This window comes from Loxodonta africana, chromosome 15 (assembly GCF_030014295.1).
Source record: "Loxodonta africana isolate mLoxAfr1 chromosome 15, mLoxAfr1.hap2, whole genome shotgun sequence".
Lineage (NCBI taxonomy): Eukaryota > Metazoa > Chordata > Mammalia > Proboscidea > Elephantidae > Loxodonta > Loxodonta africana.
Genome location: NC_087356.1, coordinates 54566818 through 54581995, shown reverse-complemented (window position 1 = coordinate 54581995; position 15178 = coordinate 54566818). Strand labels below are relative to the sequence as shown.

Here is a 15178-nt window from a genome sequence, read left to right as displayed (position 1 = left end):
GCTAATCCAAGATATCTGATATGCCAGCCCTGAGGCTGCCTGGAGCTTTTACAGTGCATCTGAACATCTTGCTGTCATGGGAGAAAGGGCACCAACTGTGTGGATCACACATGTGTTATCACTCTTCCTGCTAACTCCCTGGGTTTTTAAAGACCACACTGCAAAAAGTACTAGCATTTATAATAATGGAGAGGATTTTTCACTAATTTTATAAGTAGATTCATTTGCATTCAGTACAGAATTCTGCTCCGGGACAAAAGTTATCACATACTCAGATCCTCCCATGTTGTTGTTACCGGAAGCAGAGTCATCAACATCTTTACGACTAACCAGGCTTGAGAACTAATGCAGAAAACTCATTCCTACAATTTTCTCTTGAACCACTCTTGGTACTAAATGTCTTAGGCTAGGCTCTCTACAGAGGCAAAACCAGCGAAGCATAGGTGTATATAGATATATGAGAGAGAGAGAGAGGACTACAACACTGAAGACGGTGAGAAGCGGCGGCCAAGACATGGAGCGCCAGAAGAGACGGCATGGTGGGCTTTGGCCCACGGTGGGAGAAAGCTGAGTGCCTATGTGCAGGAGGCTTGCTGGAGGAGTAGGGTGCCTCCAGGCACTTGGCGGAGCCAAGTTTGCTTATCCAGGGAGCTAGAGCTGAGCACCTTCCGGCCAAGACTTACTGGTGGAGTTAGGTGCTTCTGGGAGTAGGCTGCCTCTGGGCACTTATCAGCAGAGCTAAAAGAGCTTTCAAACACTTTCCTGACCAGGGCAGAGGCAGAGGGCCAGAGAGGTGTGCCATGGGTGGGAAGTGGCTGTCCTGATGGAAGAACTGTATTCCTGAGTGCTCTTGAATTGCAACCTGTTACTTCCCTAATAAACTCCATAACTGTGACTACTGTCTGAGTTCTGTGGGGCCATTGCAATGAATTATCAAACCCAGGTGAGAAGTACAGAGTGCCATGGGAGGGACAGTTGGTGTCAGAATTGGTAAAAGGGTTGGAGGGAGGAGGCATGCCTGGCCTCTGCCTCACAGGAATCAGCCCTGGGCTGTTATCTTGATTCTCCTCCCCCCTTGTGAAGTTAGGTCAGACACCACCCCCATGTCATTTTTACATCCCCTTAAATTCTTAATATGCCTTATAGATTTTATTTTGTTAATTTCTTCAGTATTTAGGACAAACTTATTCCTGTTAAAAGAGAGAAAGTCCCAAACTATTACTCTGAACTCTCTTAGTTGAGGAGATATACTACTTTGGTTATTACTTTCAGTGTCAATCTCTGAAAGTATTTTTGGTACAACATTCATATCAAACCAAACTGTGGAATATAATTAAATTCTACATTCTGTTTTATATACTTGATCTGCAGCTGAGGGTACTGAGGTACCCAACACAATTTGCTGACCTTCAATGGTTTTGGTAATACTGTCATTAAAAACACTCAACAAACACACTGAAAGACAATTTACCCTCTTTTCTGAACTTAATTCTAAAGTGATCTTGGTAGCTTGTAGTCAATGAAGTAATTTTCTTTGCCTGTTATTCCCACTCTATATACCAGTTATTGTCAAAATCCTCATCATGCTGAATCTGAAGTAAGAAAGCCCTTCCTTTCTGCCCTCACTGTCACGTTACCTATGCAAATGAGCCGTCTTTTCCCCTCAAGTACCCATTTTACTACTCACTGCTTCTGTCACTGAAATGGCCCCAACAGGCCTCTACTCAAAGTATGACTTCAGAAAGAATCAGAGCAACTTCTATAGATGCAACCCGCCAACCAGGAAGCAGCTTTGCCCAGGAACCTGGCTCCACAGCTCTAGGATTTGGTGACTTTCTTTACTAGCCTCCTTACATCCCTTCCAATCTTGGGGGTTGGGTTTGTGAAACTCTGCACTTATAGTTCTTTTCTAACTTGTCCAGGAAGCTGACCTATGTTGAAGAGTGTAAAGCTCTCTATTTTACAGACACTCAATAAATGTTTATTTAAGTAATGAGTTACTGGGATGGCTTTTCTCAAACACTTGATCTCAATCAACACCAGTCTTCCTTCCAGCCAACAATAAGAACAGCAGGACATTTTACGCCATGAAGCATTAATAAGATCTTTTAATGAGGAAACAAAACAAAACAAAACCCCTTAGTCTCATGTTTCTATCCAAAGACACTCAAAACTAGTTTTTTTTTTTCCCCACTGCCCATCCCCTTTCTAACTGCAACTTTACTTTTGACCATGTAATAAAGGCCAATTTTAAGATTTTTTTTGAAAAAAAGTTTAAACCTTTTTTAAAAAGATTAAACAACCAGGCTAGCAAAAAGGTACTCAATACATACTTTCCTTATATCAAACAGGCTAATAGTTCAGTACAATATAACTATACAGAATATATACAATACACACATGTTCACAAAGCAAACACTATAGGCTCAGAACAGATTTCAAAAAACGTGATATTCACATTGATTACAGTAACTCTAAAAATGATTGTAACGTTGAAACGGCACTTAGTTTACAAAAAAGTCACCAAAAAATATATATATATATATATATATGTAGTCACCACTATGGTTCCTGTAAAATACTAATAGCCAGATACTTGTATATAAAATGTGAAGTTCTGACATTGTATACATTTCTAAGAAACAAACGACCAAAAGAACCAAAATCCAAAACCATTTTTGTTATTGTTGAAAGTCAAACATGCCAAGTAACTTAGCTATGGCCACTGTCACCAGATAAAGCCATACTTGAATGAGATGACAACTGGATACAAAGCTGATGGGTTGGGGACTGGCACAGTAAGTTGTACTGGTTCTAGGAGAGGGGTAGAAGACATGAAAACACCCATCTACATAATTTAATTCACATTCCCCATCTCATTACCCTCCTTCGAGGGTTTCACAAAATGCCAACGCCCAAAAAGATTCATGATGTCCTAACTGGCAGGGTAAGAAAGTTCCCCCAAACTTCCATGGTGCCAGGTTATAGGCAAAACATTAAAGCATGCATCAGCTAGACAGAGCAATCAATCACTCATCTGAAGACTGGCATACAGTTTCCTCCTAGGCTGGCTGCACTAGAAAGCTCTTCGGTTTTTAAATGGAGCCAGATTTCTATGTTAGCCCTGTAAACCGCTGAGCTACTACAGCAGCAAATATGAAATCACAAAAGCAAAAGCACAATTTTATCTCAACATTCATGTCTGTTACATCAAAACAATTTTTTCCTTCTTATCTGTCTCCTAAAACCAAACATGAATTTATCACTGAATTACGGTCTGTTACCTCAATCTGACTTTCTCATTATCCTGCTCTGGAAAAAGACAATTACTAATCTTGGAAAGTTTAAATTCACTCTTAAAAATGGGAATATGGAAATTTTAATGTTAAAAAAAAAAAGTCTGTTCTAAAAGTATCTTTCACAAATATATATATATTTAAATATTAAAATAGGCTACCTAGGATTTTTATAAAATGGCTTTTGAAAAGACAGTAGAGGCACAGATAGCCAGATACTATCCTCCCAGTTGGTATAAGGTGCCACAGGGAGCCCTACAAAGAGGCAGGCAATCTCCGTCTGATGCAGCAGGAGGCACCAGTAACTACAGAAAAAGTAAACACATCGCTGGGAACTTGGATCAAAACCAAATTTTACTCTAATAGAGTCTGTTGATTTTTTAAAAAAATACCTTGAAATATAAGCATTAGAAGCCACCACTTTGGACAAGGAAGAAAATGAATAGTTTATGATCCTACCTTCCAAATACCTGATGTCATTCACATCAGGGCCTGAAGGATGAAAAGCAGTGCAACTCTCAGAAACTGCATGGACTACTCTCAGTGTGAGAGCCTTTACGTAGCACAGGTCAGCTGGAGAATTAGACTGATAAATTTAAGAAACCGCTAGGGAAAACACTCATTACCTAATCATAAAAAAGTTTCTCTCTAGAAAACAGGTGTCTCCAGGAAGTGCATGAAAGGCTAGGTTTCCCACCTTGCAATGGGAACAGCTTCCACCACCACCAAGGGAAACAATGTGCCTTCAGAGGAGGGGATGGGGTCTCTCCCAAGGCAGGGAAGATTGTCCTTCCTCAGCAGCAGGCGACGTACTTTGGTAACCTGAACATTTGTTTACATGATGCTTTTAAACTTGAATAATAAAATTAGTATTTTAATTCAATAATTAAATCTGGATATGGCTAGATTGGCATTTGGGAAAACCAGGACAATTTAAGTCATGACACTGTATCCCACCCCCTCTCCCCAAACTATCAAGCAGGTATCTTATCAATAAATAATCACAACTGAGCCCAGGACCTTAAGCTTAACCAGCAGAGTAAGTTGATTTAAAGGCAGGCAATGATCGAAGGATTTGATTTTATAAACAGGCACTTCGAACTGAAATAAAAATTCCGACAGTTAAAAAAAAATTTTTTCCTTCTCAACCAGTGGTCTGAACTCTTAAGTTCTTTGTAAACTATTAAGTACACAGGAACCATGGTATCAGCTGGAATTGGCCTGGATCCTATCTATAAACAGAGTTTACGTAAGTAGCATAAAAGTTTTAAGGCAGTCTCATCTGTAAGACACTGCCAAGCCGACATTCCAATAATATCACCTAGCATTTCTGGTGTGTTACCATTTGTAAAATTGTTACTCTTCTATCATAAAAAAAAAGAAAAAGTATATTAATGATGGTACTAGTGCTGAGAGTCTTCATTCACAATCTGATACAGGTTTAATTCCTTATAAATTTAATGATAATAGCTCAACATATTTAAAGTCTAAAATGAAACAGCCACAGAGTGAACGTGGCTTAGCTCAACCTGGAAACTGGTTCAATTCCAATTTATTGTTTAATCCAAACCATTACTGCTCCTGGCAAATTCATCCTGCTGAGGACATTCCAAATAAAAATATCCTATGTCATCACATTCCACGAAGCAAAAATGATATGAAAAGAGAAAAAAGGGTGTAGACAAAATAAGAAATAACTTAAAATTTGATGATTTTAGCTTAAAGGCTCTGGCGTATGCTTAGCTATAATAGTCCTCATAGATGTGTTTACATCAGAGGCTTTTCTAACTCTGTTCCACTGCTTCGAGAAAAACAAAATCTAGTTTCATACATTCTTCTCTCACTAGCTCTCAAAATTTAATTATAAACATTTTGTCAATAATTTACAGTGAAAATCCCATTTATTATTTATTATTTTTTTGCAACGCTGGGTCTGTTTCTTCCAAATGCCAATTTTACTAGGCCCCTCTCCCCCCCATTAATAACACTATCTAGAAAATTATTTCTTCTTCCTCAGTTGGGTGTATATTTCAGAGTTACAACTTCACATCTGTAACTGAGTGGAAAGAAAAGTGCCACACAAAAAAGTTTCCAATTATCTTGTTCATTAATTTCTCAAATTTCAAACTCCTTTCAGTTAAAATGTTAAACACTTGGGACTGTTCGCTCAGAAAATAAGCATCACTTCTGTGTGGTGTACTAGTAGAGAATGGACACTGTATTATTATTTTTCAGGGACTAAAAAGCTACAAGAGATGAAGACACATCTGAGAATCTTCAAAATGAGAGCCAATAAAAATAGACAACTGGCCAATGTTTAGATTAAGATAAGTGAGGGAATAAAATAATGAGAGAAAAGACTAAAAGATTTAACTGAGTTTCCAGAAGCGCCCAGCTCCCAGGGGATCTGGCTCGGTAGTTAAGATGTAACTGAGTTGCCAGCATAAGAACATAGGGAGTGCTGACTAGTCCATTCCATTTGGTAAAATAATTTTAACAAAATGAAGTTTTTTTGCTTGTTTTAAATACCAAAGGGCACATGTCATAACATGGAACCAAATTACTGTAAAACCAGCACGGTTGGCTCAATGAGATCATTTAAATATTTTAGTACTGAACTGATAACTTTAAAAGCTAGCAATATATAACTAATTACTTGAAATAAAAAATAAGAAAATTACTGGAAATTCAAATTATGAAAAATTCATCTGAATATTATTTGTGGGTGATAACCTCCATCTGCATCCATTTATAGAAAACTCAAAATGTAAAAAACAAACAAAAAAAACCCCCAAAACCTATTAATCCCTTTGTTTCCACACTAGACAGTTAGTAGAACACACCTTTAAAAATGCAAACGGCAACGGCAGAAGCTGCATCCAGCCTCAGGGATAACATCTCTATTCATTTCTAAAGTATATCACACTTATTTGATAAAAACTGAAAATAAAAGCTTTTCTTATACAAAATGCTTAATTTTAAAAAGGTAATTTCTCCTGCATCCTAAAATTCAAGCCCTTTAAATATCACAAAGTTACCCTCTTAGGCCTTAAGAAAGACAGCTACGCTTAAATATTCTAAAGTGAAATATTTTAACATTTTGTTACACCAATAATCTCTGCTGGTTGGGGATTTCACCTCTTTGGAAAGTCTCCTTATGTTCTGGTAAGAATTACACATCCAGGCTGCGCTCTCTTAGACAAATTTTAAATCAATCTAATTAAATACTATCTCCAATTAACCCCTTATGCTTAGTTTCATAAAACAGACCCACAAGTCAAGTACCTTAAAAGCACGCCCCACCAAAAATGCAGAACCTCACTGAAAAAGCAAAAAAAAAAAGGCCTTTGTGTCATTTTGTTAATACTAGTTAGTTAATTCCTTGTACTGATAAGACCAGGCAGTAGACAACAAACCAGGTATCCATTTTCACAGTATATTCAAATTCGCCATACAACTTGGAAATCTGTGCAATGAGAATCTATAATTTCCATTTGGGAAAAAACAGCCAGTCTTGGTAATCCTCCACTCTGAGAACACAGGCAGAAGGCCTTAAAGCTGCCCCAACTGTGCAGGGCTCTCATAGGGCAGAGCACTCGGGATAAGGGATGTACACAACCCCAAATGATACTTACATTCGGATTTTTTTTTTAAACTCTATTTTCTTCCCTTTTTTTTTTTTTAATAACTCTTGGAACTTAGAACAATTCTTGGTCAAAATTTTACCTATTCTCTGTCTTGGCAATGAAAGATTTAAAAACTAACTTTAGGATTTATCTACTGGTAGGCATAACAATTTTCAAAGGACAGGATATTAAAAATAAAAATTCCTGCCTTTTCCAGTTGAGACATCGCAATACTACGGTAAGTATCACAGTCTGCTGCAGAGAGTAATTCAACCCTATTAGTTAAGAAGCGTAAATAACGGAAGCTGACTGGTAGCCTGTATATGAGCCCATCAAAACCTTGATTTCCCTGAAGTGTTAACATGTAATACACCTGTGTTTGGAAGCAAAGGGGGAAACAACAGGTTCAGGAGTAAGGTAAGGAGCTGGAAACAAGTTAAGGACAGCAGGATATGGGAAGAGAGAATCTTAGCCTAAAGAGATTTTGATGAGTTTACCATACTTTCCCTTCCATTAATTTTGTGGGGGAAAAATATTAAATATAGAATTAGCCAATTAAAAAAACGAAACAAATCACATTATAATTTTTAAAAATATATTTTATTATTAAGGTCTAGCACCTGAACAAAATTTAGATCTCGGGTTTTGACTAAGGGATTATATTTGTTTATAATCCAATCAGGTGCTTTCATCATTATTTAACTTTGGGTATATACACAGAAAAAAAGTTACTCAAAAAGTTCATTATTCATGGACTTGAGAATATTCAGGACCAAGTTAGTGATGCTTAATGGCATCAAGTGAAAAATACACTCCAGTCAAGAGCATCACATAAATATCAACTATAAACCAGGAAGCTGCACTCTTTGGCAGCAAGGTTTTTAGTTTTTCTTTAATCGTAACAATTCTCACTCTTTTTTTTCCCCCAATAGACTTATGAATCATAGTAATTGTATAGCTTTTCTTTATCTTTTACATTATTGCTTACACTGTATGAGTAAGTATAAGAACTGTCTCTAATAAACCTGGCAATGCCTAAAAATATTTTTGAGCAAGGACAATGTATCACTGTCGTATGGGCTTTTTGTAAACGATCTTGGTTGGGTTAAGAATGTTGCCCTAATTAACAGAAAATTATTTTGTCCAAAAGAGCACAATAAAAACATCCCCCACAATATATAAACCTATATATAAAATATAGACTATCTCCAATACTTTTCTTTTATATAGTAGCACATCAGAATATGCAAGACAAAGCATGGTTGATAGGGCAAGAGGAAAACTGATCTGCGCAATTAATAATTAGCCAGGCATTATGACTCAAAGACCAGGTAAATGTCAATGTTAGTCAGAAAAACAGCACTAAAAGGAGTTCCTGTGAAGCTGGGACTGACACACTTCCCGCTGCACGTCCCCATGCCTGCTCTCTGCGTGCACAGCTGGCTATTCTCCATCACGGTTCCTTGCCTTCTCTCATAGAAGAACCATTATCTGGAGGGGTGAGTGGTACTACTGTAAAGGTACCAGGAATGTCTATCCCAATACCGATTTCTTACCATGGAAAATTATAATAATGACAAAGCTTTAAAAAGAGTAGGTTGGATTTCAGAAGTATTTACCCTAATAATTTCTAAGAAAGCGATACCATAAATACTTCCAAAAACAATAGGCTCAACGAAATATTGTACAATGTCCTTGAGTGTGGGAGTCAACATCTACTCAGGCCATTTGTCAAGGTCTGTTTAGTGATTTGTTTGTGGTATACCCTTTCCTCTCAGGAAGGTCAATAATCATCTGACTGCTTCTTTATCTAATCTCTGTTATTAGCCCCCTTTTTACAATGGAAGAAGAAACTGGCATATATTTTAAGTGTTGGTTCTCCTTAAGTCTCCTAGTTTCTATTATGTTTCAACATCATATTATTGTGTATTTAAAGAAGTAATCTCTCAGTCATAAAGAATAAAACATCTTAGTTGTAAGACTTCCAAAGTAAAAAGAAAAATTCTTTCCCAAACGCTTCTTTGTTCAAAAAGTTAATTTTAAAGGTACAAGACCAAGCACAGGCACTTTCCAAAAATAAAAAATGAAGCCAAACCACAAAATCACTCAATAGTTATAGAAGACAGCTCTGATTTTGGGGGGTCATCTCTGGTTGCCTCAGCACAGGCACTGCTCTTTGGCTGCTCTGGCATGTCGTCCTCCTTTTCCGCCAGCCCACCAAGAGACCCCAAGGGAAAAGTGCTCTCGCAATTCTGGGTGGAGGAGACCTGCGAAATGACAGGCATTTGAACAGAGGAGTTGCTTTCAAAACTGTGTTCTCCAAGATCATACTGAACAAGGGTCTCTTCTTGCTCCTGGTTTAAGTAGTCCGGTACTAGGAAATCACTAGGTAAGAGGCAAAGGATGAAACACAAAGTTAATTTTCAAAACACCAATAGATAAGGTACAGTAAAAAGACGTGATTTTACAAACAAGATTAGGATTCTTCATTTCACCAATCCGTGAATGAAGATTTTTTAATGAAGGTTACAACTTAGGAACCTTGACCTTGTAAACTTTGGCAAATAGGAACCAAAGCTATCCATCTAAAGTGTATCCACTCTCCCTACCACCAACAGGTAAGACTAGTTACCACTTTCCGTGTCACCCAGGACACCTGAACCGCTTTACCTATTCTATGTAGATGAGTTTCTATATACATAAAGCAACTGCAATTAGCATCCTCACCCAAGCAAAGACCATTTTCATAATTTACGCTTAGTTTTTCTTGGATAACTCACTAGATAAACCTAGTTTTGTATTACTTCCTAAATATAAACTAGGTAAGAAGATAAGTCCTTGTGCATAAATGAAGTATGAAATGTAAAAATGACTTATGTGTACCCTTTTAGATTCAGTATATAAAAATATCTTTGAGTCAGAATTTGACAATGAATGCCGTGAGGATGGTATTACACATTTAGTCCTCAAAAAAGTATTACTTAAAAAAAAAAGTAATACTTTACTGTTTCCCACAGGAAATGTGGACAGTAAAACACACCATAAATTTAAAAATAGTGGTGAGAGTTGAGATCAGAAATGAATTTCTTCTTTGTCTTTTTCTGTTTTCTAAACTTTCTCTAAGTTTCAAGCTGCCTCATCTGTAAAGTGACATGTTCAATACTAACAGTAGTTAGTGGCAGAGCTCAAGCTAGAATCCAGGTCTCTATAAATCAGAAAAATAACCCTATTATAAACTATTAACATTAAAAGCATATAACTCTAAACTGAGAGAAAAAAGGAGACTTTATTTGATCTAGAACAATCATATCCATTATAGCTGCTGTTGAAGTTTCTCCTTCATATTCTTATTGCTAAATGCCTTTTCCTTTATATAGAATTAAAAAAAAATGAGAACTGGTCAAGAATTTTTTTAACATCCAAAGAGTCTGAAGTAATTCAATATCCATCCCTAAGCATCTATTATCTGACATGATAACTTTTCCAATAAAATTTATTTAAAATTCACTACAGAGATACTTTAACCTTATATTATCTAAAAAATTTTTTTAAAAAATATGTATCAAGAGGTTAAGTTGTCTAGTTCTGTAGGAAAGAGTTTTAACACCAACTATAAAAATATTTATAATTTTATATACTCAGAAGATTCAGCAAAATTTTATCAGATCAGAAGATCAGAGTATGGACAGTGGGAATTTAAAATGCATGTGATTAATCAGCTGGCAACCTGAGAGAAAACACAGCAGGCTGCCAGACCCAAAGGCAGGAAAAGAGAGTTAAGAAAGCATTTTCCTGGTCAGGTTTTTGTTGTGCACCTCACCTGCTCTGGAAGTAGTTTGCTAGCTCTGACGCTTCATGGTTCAGACTCCTCAGGTGCACGATTAAATTTCCAGAGTTGGTGAACATGGCGCCACATGTTTTGCACTCGTAAATCCGAGGCTTGCGGATAATGTGCCGGGAAACCCTCATGTGGTGTTTGTATTCCCCGAAGGAAGTGAAAGTGGCACTACATATCTGGCACCGGAAACAGCGTTTACCTTCATGCTTCAGGCGATGCATCTTTAGCGAGTAAGCCCTGGTGAACTTTTTCCCACAGCGGTCACACTGAAATGGTTTAATTCCTAAAAAATAAAGATAACCAAAATACTACATGAGAACAAAATAAAGTACAAGGTCATAAACCTAACAAATTTCTGAAAATTTCAGGATAAATTTTCTAACAAATTTTGTAGCAACAGATAAGTCGAATAGACAAAAAATTACCTGTAAAAAGAAAAGGTCATGTATGTTTGAGCTGATTTTTGAATACTCCTCTAAGTCATCTATTTCAGACTTTAAAACATTTTAACCACAGTATTTAAACAGGACCCCAATCTCCATGTAACAGCATTTATTATTTTATTTCATTAAAGTGGTGAGGTTTATACTGAAAAGATGTTAAAATCATCAGTGTCTACTCTCCATTCCCTTTCTCAGAGAGAAACAAGAAAAAAAAAGGAAAGGGAAAATTTTCACATCTCTGAACACAATGATCATGATAGACCCATCATCTGACACACTGGCTTTTTTAGTACTTAATGTAATACGATTCTAAGGATGGCGCAGGACTGGGCAGTGTTTAGTTCTGTTGTGCACAGGGTCGCTATGAGTCGGAACTGACTGGACGGCACCTAACAACAACAACAATGTAATACTGGTAGGAAAAATATATAGAAATGAGTAAGTCAATTATAAAGTGATGTTAATGGTCTCCAATTCATTATCACAGTTCTAACAAAAAAATACCCTTCAAAACAAAAGCTGCAATTTAACTTTAAAAAGTCATAGGGAATTAGTGTTAGAACAAGGATGACTGGACCCATCTCCCAAAGAGGAATACACAACTTAGAATTGTGTTGAATTTAAGTCTCAAATCTGTTTTACCTATCATTTATTTAAAATCTCTCTTATACTAAAAAAAACTCACTAAAATCAGAGCACAGAGAAATTTAGGATTACAGAATTAACCCACTATTAAATTCTTAAAGACTTATTTGGAAATGATTTCAAAATTCCAGAAACACTAAACAGCCGCACACATGTCCCTTTTAACCACGTGCTTTACCGTCTGTCTTCGTGCTTCTCTCTCATGTACATTCACACACCTAGTACATCCAATATCATATTTACTTACATCTTACACGAACACATACACACACACACCTCTATTAGGTTTTGATCAGAAAATTATGTGGCAGACGTATTAAGCAAATAACTTTCAGATACCGCACCATTTCAGTAACAGACTTAGCTCATCTGTTCTCACTTGACTGTCCAGAGATTTTTTAAAAATCAAAGTACCCATTTTCTATTTTAACTGGATTTCAAAATAAAATGTCTCAGAGAGCTCATCTATGCAATGACAGGCAGGGTGACATTACCTGAGTGGATGAGCATGTGCTGTTTTAGGTTCTGAATGCGGGTGAATCGCACCCCACAAGTTGGACACTGAAAAGGCCTATCTGGACCGTTTGGACTTGGTCGCTCTGTACTGCTGGTGGAAGGAGCAATGTAGAGTTGGTAGGGATACTGAACATTTTCCAATCTAAAAAAACAAACCAAAGAAGGCAACCAGGCTCTGACTTTAAAGCTGAACAAACATTTCTGTAGGTCAACTTTAGATAAGAAAAGGAAAACTGATTTAAAGCCTTGTTGAAACAGTTTAACTGTTAGGTTAAGTTTCACTTAAAACATGACAAGCAATGTTATAGTCCAAAACGTCCAGCATCTTAGGTTCAACAGGCTCTGCAGTGTTACATCAGCATGTTAGACATAAGACCACAGAATGTATCGAATGGTTTTACCTTAGAGAGCCTTAGACAACCTCTCTGATCCTTACTTTCCTGCTTTAATTTAGGTCTTCATCAATACAAGCCTGAATTAGTGACTCCTTCTAGCACCACACATCATGGATTTCCTTCACATGGTATCAAGTGATTCTCTGATTAAGTCATATAAAAAAAGCTGCTTAAAATCCTGCAACAGCTCACCTTTATCTTCAGAAGAGAGTTTAAACCCCTTTGCAATGCATACAAGAGTTCTCTTGATTTGGGCTATTTACCTTTCCAGCCTCATTCCTGTTAAGCTTCCAAATGGATCCTATTCCAAGTCCTTCCTCCCAAGTGCCATAATTTGTCTATACTGTGCTGTTGTACCTTTAACTTCCTCTACTTGCCTACCTTCTTTACCTACATAGTGCCTACTCATTTTCTGAAATATAAGTCTCACCTCCTGCAGGAAGTGACTCAGGCAGGTACTTTCCTATGCAGAGCAACAGAACCCTCCGGTTTACTGTTCACTTGTCTATCTTCCACCTCTCTTCCTTCCCCAAAACAGTGTGAGCTCCTTGAGGGCAAGGACTATTCACTTCATCTCTATAGTCCCATCACTTAAAATAGCATCCAGTACAGATGATTTAATCAATGTTTGAAATTAAGGAAATCCAGGCACGTTTCTGCTTTACCATGGTCAGCTAATCACGAACAATAAACTTTGAGTCCTTTGAAGCCTTTGGTTTTCAATAAATACAGTTTTTAGGTATGTCTTGGGTTCTCTATGTGGAGTTGTTCAATCATTTACTGGAGTTTATATTCAGCGGTGGGAAACATGATAATCAAGATAATTATTAAAGCCGAGAATTAAAATAGGGTGCTGCAATAGTGACTGGGTGCTGCTTTGTACTGGTGGTCAGGAAAGGCTGAGAAGCTGATACTTAGAGCTGTGATCTGAAAGTCAAGAAGGAGCCAACAATGTGAAGATTAGGGGGAAAGCAGCACAAATGCCCCCAGAAGGAACAAATCTAGAACGTACCACAACTGGAAGGTCAACGTGGCTAGACGGTTATATGCAAGAGGGAGAATGGCTGGAAGGGCATCAAGAGAAGTCATATCATATGGGGCTTTTAAAAGGCATATGAAGGAAATGTATTGAAGAATTTAAGCATCCACTACTTAGAACAGTGACATACTCTGACTGTATCAGAAACAGCATCATCATCATTTTGGCTGCTGTGTGGGGAACAGATTGCAGTAGAGGAAGAATGAAATCAGAGGTCAGTTTCGAGGCTCTTCCAATAGTCAAGACAAAAAAAGGTGGTGACGTGGACTAGGGCGGTTGTAGCAGAGATGGAGGGAAAGTGGAGAGGTTAGGGATATGCTCTGGAGGGAGAGCCAGCAGTCCTTGCTGAAGGATTAAATATGGGAAGGCAGAACGAGGAGTGCTGAGGGAAAGAAGGATCAAGAATAATTCCTAGAAATGTTGCTTGAGAAATTGGGTGGATAACGATGCTGTTTACTGAAATGGGAAAGACTGGAAGAGCAAGATTTGGAAGGAGAGTTAGAAATCAAGAGTTCTGTTTTGGCCATGTTAAGTGTGAAATGCCCCTTGTATACCTATGTGGAAATATCAAGCAGGGGGTGCTAGTGCTGGAGATGATGACTGGTATTCCCAAGTGTATACAGATCACAGGTCACCAAAGATTTTCTGTAGCAGGATGGATAGTAACTATTTTTGGTTTTGCGGGTCATACAGTCTCTGTTGCAACCACTGAACTCTGCCAAAGTAGTGCAAAAGCACTCACAGGTAATACACAAACAAATGTGTGTGGCTGTGTTCCAATAAAACTATTTACAAATAGAGGTGGTAGGCTGGGATTGGTCTGTGGTTTGTAGTCTGCTGACCCGATAGAGATACTACTCAAAGCCATACGATTCAGAAGTTTTGGAAATGCCAAAAAAACTTCTATAGGCAGTCTAATTTATAATGTAATACTACCTAATTACGTTGAAAAATATACTTTAGTGAGGTTCCAACAGACAAAAGTCTTATATAATTCCCAGATAAAAGCCTGAATTTAAAGTTGTAAGCACAACTCTGACAAGAATATGATATACTATGTCAGTACTGACCGATCATCATCATCCGCATGGGCATTAGTGCTAGAAGTGCTCTGAAGTGTAGGCAGCCCCTCGGTGACACCTTCATCTACTGAACCTGTAAATCAAACAAAGAGGACAGTTGTCAATACTTTGGTGTATATAAAGGCCAAGGAATTAACTGCAAAATCCATCTCCACGCCTCTAACACATCCTATCTATCCAATGCATATATCCCGAATTTATTAACCAAAAGTAATAATGTTGTGTTTTAGTCATCTAGAGCTGCCGAAACAGAAATACCACAAGTGGATGGTTTTAACAAAGAGAAGTTTATTTTCTC

At 37.5% G+C, this 15178-nt stretch overlaps 1 protein-coding gene across 6 annotated transcripts in view; it reads right to left on the bottom strand.

The window, feature by feature from the left end:
* Window positions 1-2078: 2078 nt before the first annotated feature.
* Window positions 2079-15178, bottom strand: part of ZBTB44 (zinc finger and BTB domain containing 44) — an 81401-nt gene continuing 68301 nt past the window's right edge. For 3 of the 6 annotated variants that reach the window (XM_003417469.4, XM_064268853.1, XM_064268852.1), the window contains 4 exons: window positions 14869-14953; window positions 12343-12506; window positions 10743-11043; window positions 2079-9307 (listed from right to left, as the gene is read on the bottom strand). In XM_003417469.4, the coding sequence (XP_003417517.1) occupies window positions 9025-9307; window positions 10743-11043; window positions 12343-12506; window positions 14869-14953 (833 nt within the window). In that variant the 3' untranslated portion in view covers window positions 2079-9024. The remainder of the gene's footprint in view (window positions 9308-10742; window positions 11044-12342; window positions 12507-14868; window positions 14954-15178) is intronic. The other 3 variants (XM_023557048.2, XM_010597120.3, XM_010597121.3) reach the window with 3 other exon arrangements.